The sequence below is a fragment of the Trachurus japonicus genome, chromosome 11 (assembly GCF_045865225.1).
Source record: "Trachurus japonicus isolate A0001 chromosome 11, Traja_1.0".
Taxonomy (NCBI): Eukaryota; Metazoa; Chordata; class Actinopteri; order Carangiformes; family Carangidae; genus Trachurus; species Trachurus japonicus.
Window position 1 is genome coordinate 25,912,301 of NC_140917.1, and position 26,935 is coordinate 25,939,235.

At 42.2% G+C, this 26,935-nt stretch overlaps 1 protein-coding gene and 1 pseudogene across 2 annotated transcripts in view; both read left to right on the plus strand.

Moving 5' to 3' along the window:
• Positions 1-26,935, plus strand: part of LOC146978930 (lactose-binding lectin l-2 pseudogene) — a 451,990-nt pseudogene that overhangs the window by 384,126 nt on the left and 40,929 nt on the right. The gene's annotated exons all lie outside the window — the stretch shown is intronic.
• On the plus strand, positions 1,758-24,544 carry LOC146978943 (CMP-N-acetylneuraminate-beta-galactosamide-alpha-2,3-sialyltransferase 1-like). Its single transcript, XM_085792007.1, has 6 exons — positions 1,758-2,014; positions 14,469-14,665; positions 14,951-15,118; positions 15,652-15,691; positions 15,823-15,942; positions 24,332-24,544. The coding sequence occupies exons 1-6, from the start codon at positions 1,766-1,768 to the stop codon at positions 24,497-24,499; spliced, it is 942 nt and encodes a 313-aa protein (XP_085648133.1). The 5' UTR covers positions 1,758-1,765; the 3' UTR covers positions 24,500-24,544.

Genomic DNA, 26,935 nt, shown 5'->3' on the forward strand with positions numbered 1-26,935 from the left:
TAAAGCCCTTTGAGACAAACTGTTTGTAAAAACGGGCTATACAAATAAAATTGCCTTGCCTTGCCTTGCCTAACCCTTCTACCCGGCGATCTCAATCTGGAACATAATCTGCTCCGGACCAGGTTAGCCATTCAGCATAAGTTACCATGGAGATGTATCCCAGCAAGAAGTGAACCACTGTCGTAGTACGTAGTACTTTTTTTACCCAGTGTTAACCCTGAAGTTACCTCGATAAGCTCAAATCCTGCTTCGTAGTAGAGTCTGGTCATGGCTACACACCCACAGAACAATGACACAATAACAATAACACAAACAAAGGACCACCTACACTGTTCACCTTCTCTGCCAAGTGTTATTTGTCCCAACACAGCCCTATAATAAACCTCCATCTCTATATCTCTCTCTCTTGCTATTTTTTTCCTCTCTCTCCGGTCTGCCTGATTGGCTAAATACAGTCATGCCTGTTGGTTTGCAACAGGGAAGTGGCATCCAATCAGATGGAATTCCGTTTTGGAATCAGGTGAGCTGACGAACAGATGCAAGTTAATGCCAGTGCACTCTAACAGGTAAGCCACCATGATTCATGAACTATTTTTATTTTCTTTTTTTTTATAGCTTTTATCCTGTTGTCTGGCAATACAGTAAACTGTCTACAGTGATATATTTTTTTTCATAGAATAAACTATATTTTAATATGTAATGTATGTATGTATATAATTAAATACTCTTGTACTATTCTCACTACTGTCTTGTCTAATGCTGTTTCTAAGCCTTAACATCACATTTTCGTTTACTTTTACTTGATTCCTTCTTTCTTAGATGATCATTGTTAACGTTATTATTCCCTGTAGAAGCAATGTTCTATATTTACATTTAGGCTACTGTACGGTACAATTTGAATAGTGTTTGAATACAGAACTGGAGAATGACTCAGCTGTTGAGTCCTTAAGTTGAAGTTTTCTCTTTTCTGAGAGATGAAAAAAGCACAAGGCTTGCTTCAGGCACTCACACGCAAGGAGACAAGGTGATGCGTAAAAAGCCTTTAATTAATCAGGGTATGGATACAAAAGAACACCGACCGGTTTCAACCGACACGGTCTTCTTCAGGGCGTGGGTCAAGGATCAGAGTCACAGGTGGGAGTCTCTTAGATAGACTCTGTGGGTGGGCCAATGGCTGGCTGCTAATCAAAAACGATAAATGATAAATTAATACAGGTAAACCATTACATTGTGCGTATCAACCAAAGAATATAGTAGTCAAAAATTATTTATAATCAAATAATATATAATCAAAGAATAATAATAAGGGCTATGTTTATAGACAATGAGGACATGCCAAACGTTCTTTTGTATCCATACCCTGATTAATTAAAGGCTTTTTACGCATCACCTTGTCTCCTTGCGTGTGAGTGCCTGAAGCAAGCCTTGTGCTTTTTTCGTCTCTCAAACACTTTTTCAACTTCAAGAGCACCCCGCAACACCTGGATTTACTCCTTTGTTTCCACCACGAGCACTCAAACACCCCCCCTCCGCCCCACCTCTTTGAAATCGTTTCTCTTGTTTTCCTGACTTTTGCTGGAAAAGGGTGTAATACATTGCACCAACAGATTTACATAAAAGCCTGTGGCGTCACTGCTGTTGCTGTCCACAACATGTCCAGCCTGAGTTTCTAGTTTTATGTTCTGCTATAAATTTGATATCAACTCACTTGTACCTGTCATTGTTGGTTGTATCCACAGATAACATTTCTTCTCCAACTGCCAAGATGCTTGCTGGGATTAAAAAAATCAAGGCTGTCACATTCCTGCTGTCCATTGCTGCAGTCACCCTGCTCATCAGCCACTTGTGGAATGTGTCTGTATTTTCCCTCGGCTCTGATGAGTCACGTGTTTGTTCGTGTCCCAAGTGTTTAACAGACGGCGATCCCTGGTTTACTGAACGTATCACCTCATCTCCTAAGCCCTTTCTGTCAGGAAAAAGTGCAATCTCAGAGGAAGATTTCATTTGGTGGAAGGTAAATGTCAACTTCTCCTTAAAGGGATAGTTCAACATTTTGGCAAATTGGCCCATTGCCATAATCCCTATAGTTTTAGGAGTGGGTTTGTTAGCTGTAATTGTTGGTGCAAGCTATTTTTTGAACGGCGGAGCAGAGCTGCGAGCTGCTCAGAGCTAAGCTATGGAGGCTCATGGGATTTCTTGGTTTCCCTCATCAAATACACAATCCAACAACACCAAAAAGCTCTCGTGGACAAGTTACCTGCACATTCACCACGCTATGAGATAACAATGGAACATTAGGAGACAGAGTTGTTTTCGAGGTAAATTCATGCAAAACATCTGATGTGCGTTCCCGTCAGGGGCAGTTTTCCGGCAAGCAGTCTCTGTATTTATATCTCATAACGTTCTGTTGTTATCTCATAGTGTGGTGAATGTGCAGGTCACAACTTGTCCACGAGAGCGTTTTGGTGTTGTTGGATTGTGTATTTGATGAGGGAAACCAAGAAATCCCATAAGCCTCAGTAGCGTAAAAATAGCTCGCACCGACAAGTAAACGAACCTACTGCTATAGGGATTATGACAATGGGCCAATTTGCCAAAATGGTTAACTATCCCTTCAAAACACAGCAAAATGTTCCTCCTGTTTTACTGGTGATGAGTCTGGAGACAGATTGAGTGTCTTTTAGCAGGAACTAGGCTACACTGGGTTCTCTGCCCTCATTTTCTTCATCAGTTTATTCCACAGAACAACTAATTACCATCATTATTAGTCATTAATAAAAATGAAATTTTTAACAGTGGCCATTTAGCGTGCACGCTCTACATCACAGAGCAGGCAAGATGGCGCTGTAGAGATGGCAGCCTTTCCAGTTGCTCCACAGCACCAAGTGTTTTTTCTCCTTCTTCTTTTGTTTTCCTTCCTCGACATGGATATTTCTAACTTTACATCAAGAAGTCGTCGTTTTGTTTATGCTGGAGAGGAATTGCTGGCTCTAAAGACAATGGCAAAAGACGGAGTCCGACACCACATACCGGCAGAACTGAAGAGGAGGTACAGAGGCTGTCAGGCTGGTGCTAAGCTAAAGGCTAGGCTAGCGAACAACCGGAGGCGGTTTAAACCATCGATCCCCACCATCACAATGGGGAATGTTAACTCGCTGCCAAACAAGATCGACGAGCTGTCTGCACTCAACAACCAGCGGATCTACCGAGAGAGCTGTTTGTACATCTTCACAGAGACGTGGCTAACTCACCTGATACCGGACGCTAACGTGGACTTGCCGGGTTTTACTGCGGTAAGAGCCGACAGAGACGCAAACGCTTGCGGAAAACGCAAAGGTGGGGGGCTCATCATTTATGTCAACAACCGCTGGTGTAGCCCAGGACATGTCACTGTGAAAAACGTCTTGTGTTGCAAGGATTTGGAACTGTTAGCTGTTAGCCTGCGGCCATATTATCTACCGAGGGAGTTCAGTCACGTGATTGCGCTTTGTGTTTACATCCCCCCAAGCGCCGATGCACCCACTGCCTGTGAGAAGATCCATCCGGGCATTTTCTATTAGAGCCCCACAGCTGTGGAACTCCCTGCCTGAGGAGCTAAGGTCAGCAAATTCACTGCCCTCTTTTAAGTCAGGTCTTAAAACCTACTTTTACAGGAAGGCTTTTTTAGAGTAGCTCTGGTGTTTGCCCCCTTATTGTTTTAATTGTTTTTATTTTATTGTTTTTATTTTTTGTACTCCATCTATTGTATTTGCTCTATTGTCAATATGATTATTGTTTTATGCCTTTAACCTGACTGTTTTATCTCATTCTGCAAAGCAGATCAGGTTTGTGTGGTTTTATGTTTTTTTTTTTTTAATTGTTGGTGATGACGATGTTATTTTTACTTGATCTGTAAAGCACTTTGTAACTGTGTTTTGAAAGGTGCTATACAAATAAAGTTTATTATTATTATATTATACAGTGACAGCAAGGCTGCAGACACAGTACCCAGAGGCGTTCATCATCATTTCTGGGGACTTTAATCATGCGACCCTGGACTCCACCTTGGCTGCTTTCCATCAGGCTGTGGACTGTCCCACGAGGAACAACAGGACGATTGATCTACTGTACACCAACATGAGGGATGTATACAGAGCCACCCCTCTCCCTCCTCTTGGGAAGTCTGATCATAACCTGGTCCACCTACAGCCACAGTACATTCCCCTGGTACAAAGACAGTCCACTTCAACACGCACCATCAGGAAGTGGTCACCTGAAGTGGAAGACGCCCTGAGAGACTGCTTTGAAGCCACGGATTGGGATGTGCTGCTGAAATCTCACGGTGAGGACCTGGAGGGGCAGACACACTGTCTGACAGATTATTTAAATTTCTGCTTGGACGTGGTTGCCCCTGCCAAGACTGTACACTGCTACCCAAACAACAAACCTTGGGTTACTCAAGAGGTTAAAGCTGTTCTTAACAGGAAGAAGGTGGCTTTTAGGAGCAAGGACAGGGAGGCAATAAAAACAGCACAGCGGGAGGTGAAACAATGTCTAAAGGAGGCAAAGGACATCTACAGGAGGAAGGTGGAGCAAAAGCTGAGTGCGGGTCAGATGAGGGAGGTCTGGGATGGTGTTAATACCATCACGGGCCACAAGACGAGGTCTGTAACAACAGCAAGGGGGACAGTGGAGGAGGCAAACAGACTTAACATCTTTTTTAATCGGTTTGACCAGCCCACGATCCCCCCACCCTCACTGCTGCCGCCCCCCCTCCCCCCAATGTGCCCTTACCCCGACAACCATGCTGTCCCCCCCCGCACCCCCACTCCTTCCCCACAGCTCTCTCCCTGCATAACCTCAGACCAGGTCAGGGGGGAACTGAGGAAGCTTCGCCCAGGGAAAGCTGCAGGCCCAGACAAGGTGTCCCCTCGGCTGCTTAAGGCCTGTGCTGCTGAACTGGGTGAGCCACTCCAGCATGTCTTCAACCTCAGTCTCCAGCAAGGTAAAGTGCCTACATTATGGAAAACATCCTGTATCGTTCCAGTTCCAAAAAAGAACCGGCCCAGCGAGCTGAATGATTACAGACCAGTAGCACTCACTTCACAGCTGATGAAAACACTGGAACGGCTCCTCCTCAGTCTCCTCAGACCCCAAGTGCAGCATGCCCAGGACCCCTTACAGTTTGCCTACCGGACAGCTGTTGGTGTGGAGGATGCCATCTTGTATCTTCTACATCGCACCTATTCCCACCTGGATAAGGGAAGTGGCTCAGTGAGGATCCTTTTTCTGGATTTCTCAAGTGCTTTTAATACCATCCAGCCCCTTATGCTGCAGGACAAGCTGACAAGGATGCAAGTGGACACCTGCCTGGTATCCTGGATCTCTGACTACCTCACCAACAGACCGCAGTATGTCAGACTGAAGGACATCACATCTGACACTGTGGTCAGCAGCACAGGAGCACCACAGGGGACAGTGCTGGCCCCTCTCCTCTACACCCTATACACCTCAGACTTCGGCAACAGCTCGGAGCTGTGTCACATCCAGAAGTTTGCCGACGACACGGCCATTGTGGGATGTATTAGGGATGACAGAGAGGATGAGTACAGGAGCCTGATAAGTGACTTTGTTGCCTGGAGCGGAAGAAACCATCTACAGCTCAACACCTCAAAGACCAAGGAGCTGGTCATAGACTTTGGGAAGTCCAGACCACGTCCACGTCCAGTGTCGATCGGGGACGACGAGGTGGAGATTGTAGGCAACTACAAGTACCTCGGGGTGTGGCTGGACAACAAGCTGGACTGGTCATGCAACATAGACCACCTGTACAAAAGGGGCCAGAGCAAGCTGTACTTTCTGAGGAGGCTGCGTTCTTTTAACATCTGCAGGAAACTCCTGGGCATGTTTTATCAGACTGTGGTTGCCAGTGTTCTCTTTTATGCTGTGGTGTGTTGGGGGGGGGGGCATCAAAGAGGAATTCCAACAGGCTGGAAAAGTTGATCAGGCGAGCTGGCTCTGTGGTCGGCAGCAAACTGGACTCCCTGGTGACAGTTGCTGAGAGGAGAACTCTGAACAAACTGCTGGCTATCATGGATGATGCCAGCCACCCTCTGCACACTGTCATCAGTTCACAGAGAAGCCGGTTCAGTGGAAGGCTGCTTCTCCCCAGAACCAAGACAAACAGACTTAAGGACTCTTTTGTCCCCCGAGCAATCAAGCTCTATAACTCTGCACTGGGGGGAAGGGGGAGGGGTGGTGGGGAAAACATTTAGGAAAAGTTAGATTAATTTAGATTAAGATTGATGTATTTATATACATGTATTTATTACTGTTGTTCTAGCCCTGACTGCACTTTATCTTTTATCTTTTATATATATATATATATATATTTTTTTTTTTATATATTTTTTTATATTCTATATCTATCTGTGCCTTTTTAATGTATGATCGGTGCTGTGCTGCTGCTGGAACCTCAATTTCCCTGAGGGTAACCTCCAAAGGGATCAATAAAGTACTATCTATCTATCTATCTATCTATCTATCTATCTATCTATCTATCTATCTATCTATCTCTCTATCTATCTATCTATCTATCTATCTATTTTCTCTTAAAAAAATCCCATACACTTAAGAAACTATGTTTTTAAATGATTTCAACAACAAAATACATGCTTTTCTCTATTTTTCATTCTGCAAGGTGTTCTAACACCTGTGAAAGTGTATGAACTGAATAAAGAGTCAACAAAAAAATCCCAACCCTAACCATTAGCCCATGGTAGCATTCAATAAGAAATAGCAAGATTTTCACATCAGCAACCAATTACCTAACATTATTGCACCAGAACTTACTTAAACTAAATCACAGAAAAAACTGAAATTATCTTTTTAACAGTCACAGTGATATAGTTGATTTTAACAGCGCCATTGGTCCCCTGTCCTCCTATTGCCACTCCTCTGCCAGGAACCTTTGGGTTATTTTTGATACTGATTTAAATTTTGTTAAGCAAATTAGCACTTGCGACGACTGCATGCAGAGACAAAGGCATCTCTACCATCTTGATATCGATGGCCGAAATGCAAAACCTCCTATCTGCAAAACTTCCGAATTGTGGATTTCACTTAAAATGATGAGAACAGGGAAGGATCCTCCTATTTAGTCTGTTTGCAAGATAACCCTGCCCTTAATTGTGACAGAAAAGTCACCTAACCAAAACCTCCTATCAGGTTTGCTGGGAAAATTTTGAAGTGCAAAACCTCCTGTCTGCCACAGCAGCAGCCCTAGCTGGAATTTGGGATGTCTGTGTTGTGTCTAAATTTCTGTCAGATTGTAATAATCCATTGTTTTCTAAATAAGACGTGTCTTCCAACCGTACTAGTGAAGTATTTGATAGTATCTTTGTCAAGTTAATGATAAGAATAGTCTGAATCGTGCAGGATAGCATATTAGCACCCAGTGGTGAAACTTTTAGCACATCAAAAGGGTGAGTTTATCGAAATCTGAGGAAATAATGCTTGAAACAGCACTGTAGAATGTCATAATTGCATAATTTGCATAATTGAGCATACTAAATAAGTATTATTTTGTAAATATCGTGTTTGTTAGCCTAACTATTGCTAGGTAAAAACCTCCTATCTGCATGTAGATAGGAGGTTTTGGTGTTGAGCATTTTGAACTTGTGGTTTAAGGTTGTCATGCTGAACGTCATCATCATGATCCATTGTTAATTGTTGATCAACATTGCAACACCATGGCAGACAGTTCAGTGTTTAAAATTTCTACATAATACAACTGTATTAGTAAGATTCTGCTTACAAAGAGATAGATTCAAGACGGCTGTCACAATTATAGATTTTCTTGGTAGGATTCACGTTTACGATTATTATGTTTTTTATACATCAAATAAACATGAATGTGTAAAATCAAATTGCTACAGTAGACATATAATTACAATTCTGATTATATAAGAAATATATTAAGTATGTATTAATATAGGACCAATTATTCATGTGGAAATGTTTGAAATATTCAAGTCCTTAATTGTCAACAAATGTTTTTTGTTTTGTTTTTTCCCCTACAAACACCCCTATTTATATATAGGGATTATGGCAATAGTCGAATTTGCCAAAATGGTGAGCTATTCCTTGAAATTCCTGCCAATTCAGTGTTATGTTAGGTATAGGTGCCAATTCATGGGTGCTCTGGTGCTCGAGCATCCACTGAACAGGTTAACCTATGGGGCAGGGCTTCATTTGAATCAGTACCTATTCACCTGATTGGATGCAAAATTAATTTAATTTAGCATCCAATCATCTAACCCTTTTTCTTTTTTGCAGGAGTAAATTGTAGTCACCATGTGAATGGTATTTTGTTCAGTTTGTTGTATTACTGGAGGATTTTGAATAAAATAATAAATACAGTATTCCATGCAATGTTTTGAGTTGAAAACAATGTTATTAGGCAAGACAAGTTCATTTATATACAGAACAATATCCTCTGCCGTTAGACCCTCACATCAACTGAGGAAAAACTCCCTTCTACAGAGTTTATTTACATCCAGTACTCTTTGTCATTGTTTAGTAATGCAATCACTAACCATTATAGAAAACTTGACCATGTTCATTTCCACTGCATAAGAAAGCAAAGACACTGAATTTCAGGAATTTCCCATTTAAGGGGATGGTTCAACATTTTGGCAAATTTCCCTATCACCATAATCCCTATAGTCATAGGAGTAGGTTCATCCCCTTTAATTATCGGTGTATGTTTTGAGATCTGCGGGGCAGAGACGTGAGCTGCTCAGTGAACACAATTAAACTACATTTTTGAAATCACTCTGCCCAGCAGCGGTGTCTGTAGATCTGGCTATGCATTTGTCTCGAAAACAACTCTGTCACGTAATGTTACATGATTATTTCATTGCGTGGTGAATGTGCAGCTCACAACTTATCCATGAGAGGTGGACAAAGATGGTTGGATTGTGTATTTGATGGGTTTTGAGGGACAGAGGACCTGTACCGTTCACCTTCATTGTGTTCCCTTAGCACCTTGCGTCTCTACCCCACAAATATCAAAAAAATAACATGTACCTACCCCTATGACAATAGGGATTATAGGCGAATTTGCCAAAATGGTGAACTATCCCTTTAAATCTTAGCATGTCATTTGTAAGGACTTAAGTAAGTAAACTTAAACATCTGATAACAATTAAAGAGTTGAATATTTTAAACATTTCCCCTGAAGGACAGGGCCGTAGCCAGGGTTTTCAACTTAGACCCCTCTAGCTAGTAGTTAGCAAGTACCTGTATATAATTACATCACTTTTTTTTTTTTACAGGATAGTTGAGAGAGGCAGGAAATGGGAGGGAGAGAGGGGGGGAATGACACGCAGGATATAGGGCCACTCAGCGCGGGATTTGAACCGGGGTCGCCTGCAGTGAGGACTATTAGCCTGAACACATGGGGCCGGTGCTCTACTTAGAAATGTCTTTGTAACACTTTCCAGACCAGTAGGTGTCAATTATTAGTTTTTTCATCTGTTCTTGAATTTCTTTAACCCCATGCAAAAAAAAATCATTATCACAGTTAGTTCATGATTTAACAAGGGGGGGGGGGGGGTTATGTGGAAAATGTTCACATTCTTGACAAAAAACGATGCATCACTTTGGACCCCTCTATACATAATTACATCAAAATGACCCACAATTATACTTTTTATTATTATTATTAGACCTATTAGTTAGGCTACTGTATGAAAGGAGGCTGGTTGAGCCACCGCTGACCAGCAGGACAGATTAGTCCTGTGGTTTTCAGCCTTTTTTCAGCCATCAGGTATTTGTTCCCTCTCCATACAGTGCAGTGAAAAAGTATTTGCCCCCTTCCGGATGTCTTTCTTGCAGATTTGTCACAATTAAATGTTTATTTTATTTTATTTTTCTATTGTATGGCAGCCATCTAGGGAAGGTTTTCACCACTGTTCTAAGCTTAGCGTTCTCCTTTAGTGGATAAAGGCTCCTCTCACCGTGATTCACTGGCGTCCCAAAGCTTTAGAAATGTCTTTGTAACACTTTTCAGACATGTACAGGTGTCAATTATTAGTTTTTTCATCTGTTCTTGAATTTCTTTCACCCCATGCAAAAAAAATTCATTATCACAGTTAGTTTAACTATGCATCACTTTGGACCCCTCTAGCTATACATAATTACATCAAAATGACCCACAATTATATAAAGTAGACTTAGACTTTTTATTATGAAAGGAGGCTGGTTGAGCCTTACACCGCTGACCAGCAGGACAGATTAGTCCTGTGGCTTTCAGCCTTTTTTCAGCCATCAGGTATTGTTCCCTCTACATTAAATACAGTGCAGTGAAAAAGTATTGCCCTCTTCCAAATTTCTTACTTTCTTGCAGATTTGTCACACTTAAATGTTTTATTTTATTTTATTTATTTTTTATAGTATTTTGGCAGGATTTTGGGGGAAGTGTGAAAGTTATGGATGTGTGTGCAAAAGACGCTATATCTGACCCCCCACATTACATTACCTAAACTGGCCCACTTTTTTTTACCTGAACACAAACTTAGTTTCATTTTTAAGTAACTTTTCATAATTAACCTAATTTAGAGCATTGTTTTGTAGAACCTCTTCCAACCTGCACCAAGCGCAAAAGCTCCTATCTGCAAAATGATCCAGGAAAAGTAGGGAAAAACCTTCTATCTGCACTTTGTAAGGCACCAATACTGGTCGGTATTGTTAATATGTAATAATAGTAATATAGTCCAAAAACAGTGTATCATGCATTGGATACCATTGACAAATAGCATTCTGCAAGAAAATAATACGTTTTTTTTAGTTTTCTCAAAAAAGTAATTTTTGCAGATAGGAGGTTTTGCATTTTGGCCATCGATATGCTTTTATTACTCCTCGATGAGACTACTGCAATTCCCTGTATGCTAGTATCGACATGTTTTTAATGAGCAGATATGTATTGTATTGTATGTATTATCATGCCTAACTTTTTCTGGTCCCTGAATATCTAGTCAGTGTAACATAATGGGTTCTAGTTTCGTAGATCAGGCGCAGTCTGGGAGCAGCGGGGACAGCCCTCCATTCCGACACATTGCTGTTCCGAAACCCCCCCACTCCGAAACGCCATTGGGCCTCATTCACCAATATCTTCTTAAGAACCTTCTTAGATTCTTTCTTAAGTTGTTCTTAAGAAGTTCCTTAAGAAAACCCTACGTCAGATTCATCAACGCGTTCGTAAGCCTCAGAATTGTTCGCAGCTGTGTTCTTATGCCAACTCCTCGTAAGTTGAGGGCGTGTACCAGGTGAGTCTAATTAACATATGATTAGAATAGGTAACAGCCCCATCAATGCCCGTAAAAGGGCATGAGACTGCAGGGCCGTGTGCACACAGCACCCACAGGCACTGAGCAGAGAAGGTGAAGAGAGAAAGAAAGCTCAAAAGAAAATCTGGGAGGGAGCACCAGACTCCAAACGTAAAAAGAACTTAAGTAGTGAAGTGGCGCTACTGCGGCAGGAATGAAACAAAGAACAAAAGGCTTATATTTAGTTTATATATTTATATTTATATTTAGGCTATATTTAGTAGCGTCAGCCGTGGATGCAGCTCTTCGGTTGTTATCAGAGAGACCACACTCTCACGTGTGCCATCATAAATATCATCATATTATCACATATGAAAAAAAAAACAGTTGTGTGTAGTGTGAACACTTGCAGTAAGTGCACTGTTGCAGCCCGCAATTAGGAAAAAAAATCATATCGGCAGCTGTATGTTGCGCACAACAAAACTGATATGAATTAAGTGTCTATAATGTTTTTTAAGAGACTGCAATGATTTGTCAATTATTATTATATATGATTATTAAAAACATCATAAAAGATAAGAAAATAATTCTTATTCAAATCATATAATATCATACAACTGCAGAACAGAAGAAAACACTATAATCGGTTATTTTTGCAGAAGTCTCAGCACTTAAAAGTGCGTAAGTATACTCCTGACTGTTCGTAGATTTTGTTCTTAGTTAAGAACAAATTCTGGATAAGAAAACATTCATGAATGCCACAATTTTCGTAAAAACTTCGTAAGTAGGACTTAAGAACAAATTTGTTCTTAAGAACGGTTCGTGAATGAGGCCCAATGTTCCGAACGTCCCGCCAACAGCTGTCCAAGGTGCTGAACCGGCTGACGTTGTTTACACTCTGTGTTGTGGCTTGTCTGTGAAACGTGCGCTGCTCAGGGACTGGGCAGGTCTGTCCCACTTGCTTTCTCCCAGACTCCGTTGAGGGAGATCTCCACAGAGTAAAAGAAATACACTTTTGTTTTTCTCTACCCCGCTCCGCTCGAGCGCGGCTGAATCCGGCTTGAGTCCACACGGGCGCGAGCCTGCTGCAGCTGCTCCTGCTGACAGCAGACTGAGGGAGAAAAAAAATTGCTTAGTTTAGTAAAAAAGCCCAGGTAGAGGCTAGACAGGCTGGAAGTATAATGAGCGTTATATGTTATTAATATGAAGTGCTAGCCTAGAAATCTAGCTGCACCCTAGCGGCAGCAAATACTGTATATTTGCTCCGTAGGTGGGTCTAGAAAGGAGCCATAGGAACTTTTTGAGTCTCGAACACCGCCTCTATTACGAAGAATGGAAATGGACCTCCCGTCCCTCCTACCGGAGCAAGTAGCAAAGAGGGAGGGGAGAAGGCCTGTGTGGGTTCACATCTAGTAACCTATATTTAAACCCTGTGTAACAAAGATGAGTAGTATGCACAGATCACAACATAAACAAATACTATGTGTAATGGGGATGGAATCAGAAGCGTAAAGGATGCGTTGCCGAGCGTCTCTCTTTTTCTTTTGAGATGAGAGATGCAGAATATATTCATTATCTGGCTGTTTGTGTTTGGCTGAGAGAGATGACAGTTTGTTTTTAGTTTTCTCATTAGTTTGCATCACAGTTTCAGCTGTGTTAAAGCAGAAGTAAGCGGAATATTTGTGTTAATATAAGTCTTAAACCAACACTAAGGAACTTTTCAACCTTCATATAATATTTTCATAACTTTTGTGATGATACATGGACTTACAACAGGTTGAATGACACCTCTGTCATGGCCTGAGAGGGTCTGTATCGCCTTCACTGGCACTAAGGAGCTTTGAGGAGCATGGTAGGAACCCGGCTCTCACTGAAGTTTCACTTTCACGAGTCACGACGAGGAGGGAGCAGCAATGCGGCACCTTTCCGTCGGATTGTGTATATATGTTTACTGTGAAATTATCCGCTGGAAACAGAAACTTAGTTTGGACGTCTTCTGTTAATTTCCATGCACCAGGAGATCAGGATGTTTACGGCGCTATGTGCTGGTGCTCATGGGAGATGGAGTCTTCCTTCAGGCAAAACACTACCACTTTGGGCCACTGGCGCCGCCAAACTCAACCAAAATTGAAAGTTCTTAAGTACTGCTTAAAATAGTTCTATCTTCCGACAGCAATCACTTACATAGAGTGTTTGGTCTGAAACACGGGTCTGTCAGTCACTCTGCTCTGCTGTAAGCCGAGGAGAAAACTTTCCTTGTATCCTACAACCTTTATCCAATGAGGAGAGAGAATGGCATAAAGGGGCGGTCCTCTCTGTGTGTGCAGCCAAGGGATGCGCGTGAATGTGGTGACGTAGGGACGAGGGTGGGGACTGCTAACTCCATCGGCTGACAAGAAGTTAGCCAAAACCACCGGATCGCTTACTTCTGCTTTAATTCAGTCAGGTTGAGTTTCCATTATGTGTGACAAAAGCCTTTGATCTGACATAAGATGTGACGGGACAATCAATATAGATATGTATGTGCTGGTTCAGATCGTTGCATTGAGTTGTGGTTGTGATTATTGATTGCATCGAAATGTGCCTGTCATTCTGGAAACCTGCCTGTGAGGTTTTGGTGACGTGTGCGCATTGTACCAGACCAGCTTCGCTACGCCTTGTGCCGAGAGTAGACCTGGTTGGAGTTTTCAGCGTAGCCTTTTGACACAAAATTGTCACTGCACCAAGCTGATTCAGTGTGACAGTGTCAACACCTCCCCCTGCTGCACCACCACACCCATCTTGGCTCACCTCGGTCTACCAATTTGCCAAATTCGTTAAGCATGGTATTGCGCTGAACAAAATTACCAATGCGTGTGCTGCGTTACCTTGCGCTGCATCATGAAATTAGAGCCCTCTGTTCTCTGCTCGGCGAATTTCTCAATGCATATAACATTGTATTGCTTTGTTTATTGTACTTTTAACAGCTCATTGAGGCCGCTCCTTGTTGCATTAATATCATGCTGTCGCAGTGCTAATGTTCTAATGTTTTGTTCGTTAGTTTCACGGAAAGCTACAACTTTCTTATTTCAGTAATAATAAAAATAATGATGTGCTGTATAAACTAGTCTCTACATCTGTTATCTAACCCTGCATTTCATGTTGTTCTGACTGTGTCAGGCTTTACAGATTGAAAGGCGCAACTTTAATTTCTACAATGCAACAGTGAAAAGCTTGTTTGAGACGTTCCCACCCACTCCAGATGTTGTAGAAGGCAGCCCTGACCGCTGCAGGACTTGTGCTGTGGTGGGCAACTCTGCTAATCTGAAGAGATCCCATTATGGACCTCTGGTAGATTACCATGATATCATAATAAGGTAAAGCTTCAGAATTATAGAAATCCCTGTGTGTGTTTTGTCATTGAATGACAACAACATTAGTGCCTTTATAAATTATAGTGTGAGTGATGTTGTTGCCAAATTCAGATAAATGGTCCTGTGAAGTTCAACAGAAACACCTAAAATTCAGTCAGCTTCTTTTCAACATGAGCAATTTGTTTTTATTTTATTTTTGGGGGATTTCCTTTGAATGTAACCCTCAGTCACCATATAACTGACCTGTGATGGCATGATGTTAAATATGTCCTCCCTTGTATTATGCAGAATGAACCATGGGCGTACCAAAGGTTATGAAGCAGATGTTGGGAGCAGAACAACTCATCATGTGATGTATCCAGAAAGCGCTGTTGCTTTGAACAGCACCACTCATCTAGTGCTGTTTCCATTCAAGATTAATGATTTACTATGGCTTCTCCAGAAATTCAATCAAGGGTGAGTGTCTAAGGATACTCTCTTTCTTTATTAAAGCAGAAGTAAGCGGAATATTTGTGTTAATATAAGTCTTAAATAGTTATATCTTCCGACGGCAATCACTTACATAGAGTGTTTGGTCCAAAACACGGGTCTGTCAGTCACTCTGCTCAGCTGTAAGCGGAGGAGAAAACTTCTTGTATACTTGTATCCTACAAGCTTTATCCAATGAGGAGAGAGAATGGCATGAAGGGCTGTGTGTGCAGCCAAGGGATGCGCGTGAATGTGGTGATGTAGGGACGAGGACCAATAGATCCATGACGAGGGCGGGGGCTGCTAACTCCATCGGCTGACAGGAAGTTAGCCAAAACGACCGGATCGCTTACTTCTGCTTTAATGTAAATAAACCTAAAACCTAAAAGTAACTGCATGCATATATTTTATTACTTATCAAGTTAAGTGTATAATTAGCATTTTGACCATTTTAAATGGGTTTTATGTCATGATAGCGAAACAATACTTAATGTATTCTAAATGAATGCTCCCCCCAACAGAAAAAATACTGCTGCCAAATCAAACCCTAACAAGGATCTGGTGAGTATTTTAACTTGAATGTCTTGCTCTGTAGATAGCCTATCTAGCAATAGAACGATGTTGTATTGTGCAAAAATGAATGGTCCATACCTGTAAGTGTCAGAATGAAGGCTGATTCTGCTTCATAACAGGTGATGATCCTCAGTCCAGCTTTCATGAAATACGTTCATGAAAGCTGGCTTCAGAAGAAAGGCAGATATCCATCCACTGGCTTTCTGACTGTGGCTCTCAGCATGTACCTGTGTGATGAGGTAGGTTCAATATCATTGTGTTTACTAACTGACAGATAAGCATCTGCTATTCATAATTGGTACTTAATGTCTTATAATGTTACAGAAAACCTGCATGTTTTAGAACTTGTTCGTCTTATCACCAAACGAGGCTGCTCTCTCTCTGACAGCTGATTTTTAAATACCATAAAGCATAACATGTATGGAGGAGAGACGCCCATTTGTGATATGCTCCGCCACTTGCTCCATCTAGTGGCCGAATTAAGAATTTGGATTTGCGTTAATGCTCCTTTAAAGTAACATTATTTGTCCTGTAGGGGAGATTTGTTTTGGGCCCATAGTGCCTCTTTGTTGCATAGCAAACATTTCATGGACAGGGAGACATCACTTACATCATCCACATACATGACATACAGAACATACATGACACACATGATACATAAAATCAGTCTGGTCAGTGCTTGTGCAATAAAATTACAGACCAAGACATCATGGAAGACAGTCAGAGCTAAATGTAATACATAGAAAAAAGGAGAAAAAGACTGTAGTAAATAAAACCATGTTAAGAACATCATAAAAGAAAAAAACTTACTATAATATTAAAATCATACATTGCAGTGGCCAATGACAATAGTAGCTAGTTCTGCCTCTGACAGGGAGATGCAGCAGAGTCAGCAGATGCAGTGTGGTGGTATGGAGGGAACAGGGTTCGGAGGAGTGGGGTGTGCCAGGCAAGGGGATCTTGGCTGGATATTGAGCCACAACCGTCTGGATCCGCAGCAATGAGCCTCCCCACAGCCCTAGTGGGAAAGACAGGGGTGGGAAGGCTGATCAACATGCAAGGTGTTCAGTTTGTTGAGGAGAGATATGGATGTGGGGACAAAAGACAGTCTACTTAGGCCTGTACTTTTCTTACTTTTGCATCTAGCTCTGAGGCGCCTCCCTGAAGGCAGCATTTCATATTCAGAGAGCAGAGTGTATGAAGAGTCACAAAGAGTCAGTTCTGTTAGTTTGTCTGTTCTACATCACTCTCATACACTGCCTGGTGAGGATGTAAATAATCGTGTTTCCCCACTATCTTCATGGCTAATGTCACCATTTTTTGGAGTTTGGACTTGCATTGTATTGTGAGGGAGCCATACCATTAGCCTCGTAAACCAGCTGCTCCCGGAAATGCAATTCATTTCATTTCTGAGGGAGAGTCTGGCCTCATTCCCCCTGTAAGCGTCTGGGGTGGGCGGGAGCTGGGCGGGAGTAGTAGCGTTGACAGACAACCCTATTCAGCCAATCAGCAAGTTGGTGTAGTGACGGGGCTTTGCACCAGTCGGTCCCTGATTGGCCAACATACTGTGTCAATCACAGCGGCGACGCTGATTGGCTCGGCCTTCTGAGGGTTTCAGGCCAAACGCTTACAACGGGGATGAGGCCAGACTCTCCCTCAGAAATGAAATGAATTGCATTTCCGGGAGCGGCTGGTTTACGAGGCTACCATACCACACTGGCATGCCGTATCTAATTATGCTGGCTAGTACAACATTGTAAAAAGTTAGCATTACCTCTGTGCAGGCCCCAAACAGCCGCAGCCTGCTAAGAGAGTGGAGCCTCTGTCCTCATACTCGGGGCCGGCTCTACGCAGGGGCAAGAGGGGGCAGTGCCCCCTCAAATAAATGTCTTGCCCCCTCAAATCCAAATTTTAGAAGTTGAGAAAGCACATTTTAATATACTCAAAAAATGTGTATATTACCAAAGAGAAAGAAGTTAAGTTGGGGGTTCAGACATCCCTCTATCTAGACATGCCGATAGTCCGACACTTTTTGATACCGCTAATCCGACGCGTAGTCTTTTTTTTTTTTCTTTTTTTTTTTTACAGCTGCGATACCCAGGCGCGTCTCTCTCTCTCTTTTCTTTTCAGCATGCCTATCACCGGTTTGATGAGGGGGTGATGTTCTTAATCTTAAACAAACAAAACTAACACACATGATAAACAAACAGAACTATGCTGCAGTTTGTTTGTCAAGTTAACCTGTCACCTTCAGCACCACGGACAGCGCCGCGGATGAGCCGCGGAGAAGCTGCATCTGTGAGCGTCTGGGCTCTGGGCTTAGGGCCTGGGGCCTCATTTATCAAAACTGTAAGTAAGCAGTGTAAAACTGCTGCTACTAAATGTTTTGCTTAGGCCTTTTTCAGATCTATCAAACTGTGCGTGCACAACTATCCGCAATTTCACTTTGATTAATCAAACTGGATCCAAGAATGGTGCGCAGTTGCGCACGTGAACTCACCTCCGTCCCCGGAACGTCTAGACACAACCATATATGGTCAGCACGTGCATATTAATTAGCCATGTGCGCTCTGTGGAGCGACAACAAAGTGACAACGAAGACAACGGGCGGAGGGCGGGGGAAAGAAAGCGAGATAGCTCAGAAAAATGTCAGAAAAATGATCTTGCATTTTAACAAAGCTACAATAAAAACAAAAACCTCCCAAATCTCAACAAAAGGGAGCAGAAAGAAGAATAATCTAATGTAATCTGCCCCTACAAATTGACAAAATTATCAGCAGTAGCACAAAAATCTGCATGTCCTGTTCCTTTTTCTTTTTTTTTTTTAGTATTCATAAGACTACCTTTCAGTTTTGTAAATCTTGACCATAGTAGACCCCCCTCCTCCTCTCAGAGTACACCAGAATGCTTCACTCACATTTTAAAATCACAAAAATTTTCTGGGGGGGATGCCCCCAGACCCCCCTACAGGGGTTTAGCTACTTACCTTTTTCACCCCCTCTGGGCTTGCAATGCATCTTCAGGTATATGCACCCCTAACCCCCCATATAATGTGGCTCTTTGCATTACGACAGTAAAAAATTTGGGCTCTAAGACCCTGGTTGCCCCCCCGGCCCCTAGTTGGACAGGTCTGAAGGTAGAGGTCTGACAAAGTGCAATCCACTTCTCCAGGTTGGGGTTGGACACATAGTCAACAACCCAATTCAATGAAGTTACTATAAGCACAGAGAAAAAAAAAGTGCTGGAGCATGATGTGTTCACATGGTGCCCCCTTCACATTTCTGACTGCCCCCTCATATATGCCTGCCTAGAACCGGCCCTGCTCATACTACTTGTGTATGAGGACACCTGTTCAATTTCATTGTTTCCAATCACAGGGTCATTAGCAATAATTCCTTTTGGGTCAAAGATAATTTCTTTCGTTTTATTTTTTGTTAATCACAAGGAAGCTGTCATCACACTAGGATTTAAAGGTGGTTATCTCCCTGAAGTATACAGAGGGGCAGACATGGATATGAAGCAGACTCAAAATGATGGTGTTGTCTGAAAATTTGAGCTTCTGCACTCGTTGGTATACAGTGTGAAAAGTACAGGGGAGTTGACACAACCCATGGGGCACACCTGTGGGAACTGATTACTCTGACCTGCTGGGTCCTGTTTGTTCAAAAATAATAAAACCATTCAATGATAAAAGGATCAGCCTTCATGTTGATTAGTTTCTGCGTGATCAGGTAGAGTTAAACTGCATTAAAAGCAGAGCTAAAGTCAGCAAATAAAACTTGTGCGTATGATTTTGGATCTTCCAAGTGCTTGTTAATTACTGTAAGTGGGTGACTGTGATAACTGTGTCCTCGGTGCCAAGACCTCGTCTGTAAGCAAACTGTAAGGGATCAAGACACTCAGATCAGATATCAGATTTCAGCATGTTCACAATGCTCGAAGCATTTCAGTATGAAACAGGTCTAGGCTATAGTCATTGTTTCCAGTTGGGGATGAAATTTTAGAAACTGGCACAATGATAGACTTTTTCCACAGACTTGGTACTGTGTGGCTGTGGAGAGTGCGTTGGAAAATGGGGCACCAAGGTACTGAGAGTTCACTGGAACAGCTGTTTGAAGCAGAAGTAAGCGATCGGTGGTTTTGGCTAACTTCTTGTCAGCCGATGGAGTTAGCAGTCCCTGCCCTCGTCCCTACGTCACCACATTCACGCGCATCCCTTGGCTGCACACACAGAGAGGACCGCCCCTTTATGCCGTTCCCTCTCCTCATTGGATAAAGGTTGTAGGATACAAGGAAAGTTTTCTCCTCGGCTTACAGCAGAGCAGAGTGACTGACAGACCCGTGTTTCAGACCAAACACTCTGATTGCTGTCGGAAGATAGAACTATTTAAGACTTATATTAACACAAATATTCCGCTTACTTCTGCTTTAATACGCAGGCAGATAAGCCATCAGGACCTGTAGACTTCCTTTTTACAAACTTTACTGAAAACATTCTCCACATGCTGAGGTGTGAATAAAAGCTCACATCTGTCAGTGAGCATTACAGAATCCAAAATCTCATTTGCATTTGAGGAGCAATCCTGAACCTCCAATCTCAAAAAGAAATTGTTCAGTTCATCAGCTCTCCCAGAGTCGTTATTCAGTCAGTATTTTTGCCGCCTACGAGAAGTCCGGTCTCAAAATTATACACCACTTCAAAAGTGCAATATAAAAAATCTACAATACATCAACTGGTTTGAATTTTTTTTTCTTTTTTTTTCTGGAACTTCTCGTTACTCTTCCACACAGGCAGGATCAGTGACGTGCTGTATCACTCCGCCTCTTCCACACACCGCTGATCCAAATAGCCTAACAGCGGTCTGATATGTCGTGGAGCCTGCCTGTGTGGAGGAGTACCAAGGAGTGAGTTAGTTAGAAAATAAACAAGAACCTGTGAATGAGTGATTATGTATTGCACTTTTTCTAACGAGCCTTAGACATTAATTTTTATTATACAAGAATATGGTACATTCTTAGATTAAATGACCTGACACATAGGCCTATAAAGGGATGCTTACAATGGAGTTTTTACTGCTCATTACATGCTCATTCCGACATCCCACCATTCCGACATGCCATCGTCCCATCATTCCAACAAGGCTTTCAATATAAGGAAAAGTGCGTTACTCAACAGGTGACTCCCTCCACTTATCTGGACTCTCTCTATCTGTCCAGGTTCTATCTGACTCTCCAGGTCAGGCACACCTGGATTAATCAGTTTGTCCAATAAACAAAGGAGCTGGCTGAAGTTCAGGAAGTAGTGCAGCTGTGCATAAAGCCAACTGTAGTTTATAAGTGGTTGACAAGTGGTGATTTTAGCTTTCTTGTACACCTGTCTTAAAATGTAAGGGATATACTGGCGGGACTGCTCACAGCGGGCACCGGAACATTTCCTTTATTTTCAAATCCAAAACTTGACAGTATGCTTTGTACTACTGTAGTTGAAAGTCTACATATTTTTTAAAGTTATAGAGTGCCGAAGCGGAAGCAGAAAGTAACGGCGCCATGGGTCCTCAATTCGAAAAAAGTCTCCATACAAATGAACGGGAGTCCAAGTTTTATTTCGTGATCCGTTTGAATTGTGCCATGAGAAAAAAATATGACCTCTACCTGTTTAAAACATCACGTTTCATGCCGAGAAATCAGCAGTTTATCGTAAAACGGCAACAGAAGAATGTATTTAGTGTGACGACGCTCTGCGGACTACAGATCTGGTGTCCCACAAAAAATACGTCACCAACTGACACGGGAAAGGGCGGCATTTGGTGTGTGACGTCACCGGGTCCATGGCACTGGTCCGACCTCCCATTAGTCCGACCTCCCATTGGTTCGACCTCCCATTGGTCCGACAATCAGAGTAATGAGAGTTCGAACTAATGGGAGGTCCTCATTAGTTCGAACTGAACTAGCATTAGTCCAACTCTCCATTCTTACCGTTCACTATGCATTTATATCATTGTAGCCTGGCTAAATTGAACCAGCACAGGACACAAAAATATCTTCTGGGGTCTTTAATTCTGAACAGAAGAATATGGTGTTCAAATAAAATAAATACAGTACTAGTAGAAACAAAAATCAGCGACACCACACTGTGCCTGGCACACGGGACGCTTACTGTAACTCTGTCTAGTCTGCTATAATCACTGGACAATGTCCGTAAATCTTAAGTAATTATCCTATTACAAAAGAGTACAAAAGTAAGCAATGTAGACTAGCACCAAAGAGTACAAAACGTGTCTTCTTAAGGTTCAGTACAAAAGAAATAAAAATACTAAATCTACAAACTGCTATCAGAGTGTACAAAAATGTCCATATAAGCAACAATAGAGTGCAGAAGCCCCCCTCCCCCCCCCCCCCTCCCTCCCCTTCCCCTGCTGTTAGACCGGCCTCCCCTTCCTTCCCATGGACCAGTCTGCCACCCAGTCCTCCCATCGAGCTGACCGCCCCCGCCCCCTCCCCTCACCAGAGACTGCCTTCATCAACTCCTGCTAACATTTCCATATTTCGCACATTCTGTGACAAACTGTAAACTGTTTTCTTGTCTGTAACAACATCTATTGCACGTCTGTCCGTCCTGGGTGAGGGATCCCTCCTCTGTTGCTCACCCTGAGGTTTCTCCGATTTTTCCCTGTTAAAAGGGTTTCCATGGAGTTTTTCCTCAGTCGATGTGAGGGTCTAAGGACAGAGGATGTTGTTACGATGCCATGTAAAGCCCTTTGAGACAAACTGTTTGTAAAAACGGGCTATACAAATAAAATTGCCTTGCCTTGCCTTGCCAAAGAATTAACTACAGTGGCTCGACCCTATAACACAAAGAGCCCACAAATTCACATTAAACACTCATACATTCACAGGTCAAAACATCACAACGAATGTGCAGTATTGTAATACATAACGTTACTGACTTGTGCATTTTTTCCGTAGGCCTAGCACAAACAGCACTGACGACGGCCTGCTACACGACAACCGTTGGGTTTCTCTCGTCGTCCGTTTACCTGCCAACCACTAACACATACGCCCACATAAACAATAAACATTTCAGCCTGCAAACACGCATTACTCTTAAACGTATCCCTTAGATACTTCATGCAAACAGACACATTTATATCATATTTACCCTCATTAACCTCGGAAAACCATAGTGTGGTCGCACCGCTGCGGGCAAGATGGCGACCTCCGGTATCTTTTTACCTGCTCTACAACCAGTTCACCAAACCGAGAAAGCGCCCTCTGGTGGCGTTAGTAAGCAGTTGCACTACATTTTCCCACCCGGCTACGTCATTATTCATATAGGCTCCACCTGTCAATAAGACACACGTGGAAGAAGAGGTGCAGTTTATTGTGTTTCACCAACGAGGAGCTGTCATTACGCACGACTTTTACGCACTGCTGCGCGCTCATTAGTGTCCATAATTAAACCTTGACACTCATATCAAATCAAACTTACATTAGGCTACAGACAGGTATACAGACAGGTGGATTGGGTTCTCTCTCTCTCTCTCCCACTCCGAACAGACAGACGGACGCAATCAGAAAGGAAACGGAGGCTGCGCATTGATCCTTTTTTCCTTTCTGAGATCAAACGGATCATGTGCAAAACAAGCACTTCATATTAATAACATATAACGCTCATTATGCTTCCAGTCTGTCTAGCCTCTACCTGGTCTTTTTTACTAAACTTAACCAACTCCTTTCTCCATTGCCTGAACCTAACCAAAGCGAAATTTACTTTTTTTAAACTTTTCTCTCAGTCTGCTGTCAGCAGGAGCGGCGGCTGCAGCAGGCTCGCGCCCGTGAAGTGAGCTCAAGCCGGCAGGTTCAGCCACGCTCGAGCGGAGGGGGGGAGAGAAAAAAAAGTGTATTTCTTTTACTCTGTACTCTGGGAGGGGGGGGGGGCTTTGATTATCAGTTTACACATCTAGATCAGCATTTATGATGGTTGTGCGCGATCTGACTCCTTTCTGGGCCGCGTGTGTGTGTGTGATGTGCGTTTCTGTGTGTTTCTGAGAGCTCTCTCTCTTTCAGTAATTCTCGTTATTTTGCTCTCTCTCACAGAGAGAGAGAGAGTGAGAGAAAGCTGTATGCTCGTGTCAATGGAAGAGCTTGTCACAAAGTAGCGATGACAGTTCGAACTAACGGGACCACCCATTGGTTCGACCTCCTATTGGTCCGACTTGTGGTTGATTTTGTCGGAGTAACGGGAGGTCGAACCAATGGGAGGTCGGACCAGTGGGGGAAGAAGTTATGGTGCGTTCAAGGCAGCCCGTAACTCGTGTTTTTCCGACCTGTGAAGTCATACCAGTTCAATCTGGTGCGAGTTCGCGGGTCGGAAGTTACGAGTGGCCATGTGCACTTTCACAGGCAACAGGTCGGAGAAACACGAGTTGCGGGTTGCCTGGAACGCTACAAAGCAGTAAGTCGTGACTTGAAGCTGTAACTTACGGTTTCAAAAGCCTACCTGGAACGCAGCATTAGCCAAAACGACCGGATCGCTTACTTCTGCTTTAAATGAGCAAGCTACTAAAAAAAACTTGAAATGGAAAAAACAATACCTTAAATTCTTCTGTTTAATGTTTGTTTTCTCAGATCAGTGTCTTCGGGTTTGGTGCAGACAGTGATGGAAACTGGGATCATTATTTTGAAGTACTCCACAACAAAAACCTGAGAACTGGACCTCATCCTGGAACACATGAATATAAAGTTATTGAGGAACTTCACCAGAGAAAGAAAATCAATTTTTATAGAGGATGGTAATTTATGCCTTTCTCTTTCTGTTAATTGCATTAATATGAGCAGCATTATTTTAACTTCCTCCAATGCCCTTTTTGTTAGAAGGTCGTGTTTTCTACAAATTGTAGTCCCACCATACAACCAAACTGTAATGGCAAATATGTTTTGTTGAAAATGTGCAAAAATATTCAAAGACAACATATGAATAAGTGTCTGTAGTTTGTAGGCACATGATCTAAATTCAGGGAAAGATCATGTTTTTTTGTCGTTTTTTCTGTGACAGTTCAAATATTTTGTAACTTTTTGTCGTGTAAGTGTGACCGATGTTGTTTGGTTCGGACTTGCCCTAAGCGAGGATCGAACCCGCAGCCTCCCGCACCGCAGGCGATGATGCTAACCGTTTCACCAAAAGGTTGACAACCGCTTGACAAACTGGTTAGCACGTGTTTTATGGGTGAGTGAGTTTACTTGAAGTACCGCTACCGCCACAACCTGTCACTTCTCCTTACTGGTACCTCGTGTCGTGACTGTGGCACACCTGCGGACCTCCGTTACATAAGAAAGTGAGAAATGTCTTTGGCAATTGAACTTGTTTTTAAATCAAAACAGACCTCATTTAGTTTCTTTGTATAGCCTAATGCATATACTGCATTTTTTTTTACAGTATATTTACATTTTTGATTTTATTTTATATTCTGTGTGATGTATTTCATCAAGCACTTAAAGTAGCACTATCGCAAACACAGCAGTAATAGCAATAAAAAAACTGAAATATGCAATAAATTGGCCCAGGGGAGCCATAACTATCTGTACACAAAATATAGCCAACAAGTTAGTACCTGTGGAGCAAATGCAGAACTCTTTTTTGTTATGAGACAACTCAAAATGTGCAAAAATGCCTCCTGAATGGCACACTATGTAAATAGGACGAGGATGTTTATATCTGATGGTGGTTGGCAACCAACTTGAAGGAGCCTTACCGCCACCTACTGGAGGTCCCACACTCCAGTCCAGTAGAGGAAAATATGGGCCACGATTAAAACTATTTAATCCGTTTTTGTTTTTTTTAATTAATCGCATTGTGATTAACGCGTTAACTATGACAGCCCTAATAACATGTGTTTGCAACAGAGAACAACGCTGCTAATTTTGTTCATTTGGTTCTTGTGACATAACTGTCATCATTTGGAGCTCTGACAACCTTTCCTTGCAGTCTTTGGGTAATGGTTAAGGTGCAACTCTTTCTTCTTTGGGAACTTGTCACAATGACGGAACGACTGCCAAAATGCCAGTAAATAAAATAATTTATTAAAACAAGAGATGAAGTTTTAACCTTTGTATTATGTTCACTTTTTGGACCCTTTGGTACTGTTCAGGTCAAATTAACCCAGGACATTGGGAATCAAAGGGAAGCTTTTTGGATCCATAAACTGCAGGCTACAAAACCAGGCTTAAATGAAGACTTTTAGACTTATCTGTTTTTCTGTGAGCTCTGCTTAACCCTTGGATTGGTCCTGGTATGATTTAGTCCATGATTGTATTTATGTTTCTCTTTGTTGTATTGATTTTTGTATCTTATCCAGTATCTATTGTTGTATTATTATTATTTGCACCCTTTATGCATTTGAAATGTATCTATGCTGATTATTGTTTTTTCTTTATTCAGCCTTTACCTGCGGGGTGGGTTATGGCCAAGCCTATCTGAGTTATCTGAAGGTTTGATGTCGAAACGCGTCATAGTCATTTTAAACATGTCATTGTGACAATGCCAGATTAATTAAAGGGATTTTTTTCAAACTCAGGAGAGTGCCTTGGAGTTTTTCTTTGTTTTCCATGACTCAGGACATTATTGTTGGTTTTAAAGCAATACAGAAATAAAAATGTAGCCTACATAAAAAAAAAACTCCAACATATTGTCTTTATCTCAATTCCAAACAATATAGACACAGCCTACATGATTAATGTTTGCAATAAATCTCTGCTAGATCACATTTACATGTACAAATGGAAGTGTCATTCATTTTTTGTGATAAAGTTATATGTAAAAATTCCACAATAATAAAGCCTTGGGTAGCATACGTAATTCATGCTTATCTATGACACACTGAAATCAAACTATGTTTTCATTGATGTTTATTATTTTGAACTGATATTCTCAATTGATTTTCACCGTTATCTTAATCAAAGCCGTAGAGCAAAAACAGGTAGCCTACATAAAAACAATGGAAATAAACAAGAGAACCAAACTCTGATTGAGATCGTAGGTGTTGTGGCCACTGAGGCCCTGCAACATATCCAGCACCACCCATGTTCGGTCCGCTGGTTTCTCTCAGGGGGTCCTCCCTCTAGCTTCCCTGTATAAATTTGCATGTTCCATGCATAGGCTGCATCACAGTCAGTCCAGATTTTGAGTCTGTACCTTTGGAGGGCGTATAGCCTATACTTCCTGAAGGGGCAACG

Bases quoted from the DNA above. Each gene is read 5' to 3' on its own strand.
- LOC146978943 (XM_085792007.1), top strand. From the start codon at position 1,766: ATGCTTGCTGGGATTAAAAAAATCAAGGCTGTCACATTCCTGCTGTCC. The intron at 14,666-14,950 runs GTAAAGCTTCAG...TGTATTATGCAG, and splicing joins TACCATGATATCATAATAAG to AATGAACCATGGGCGTACCA. The intron at 15,692-15,822 runs GTGAGTATTTTA...GCTTCATAACAG, and splicing joins CAAACCCTAACAAGGATCTG to GTGATGATCCTCAGTCCAGC.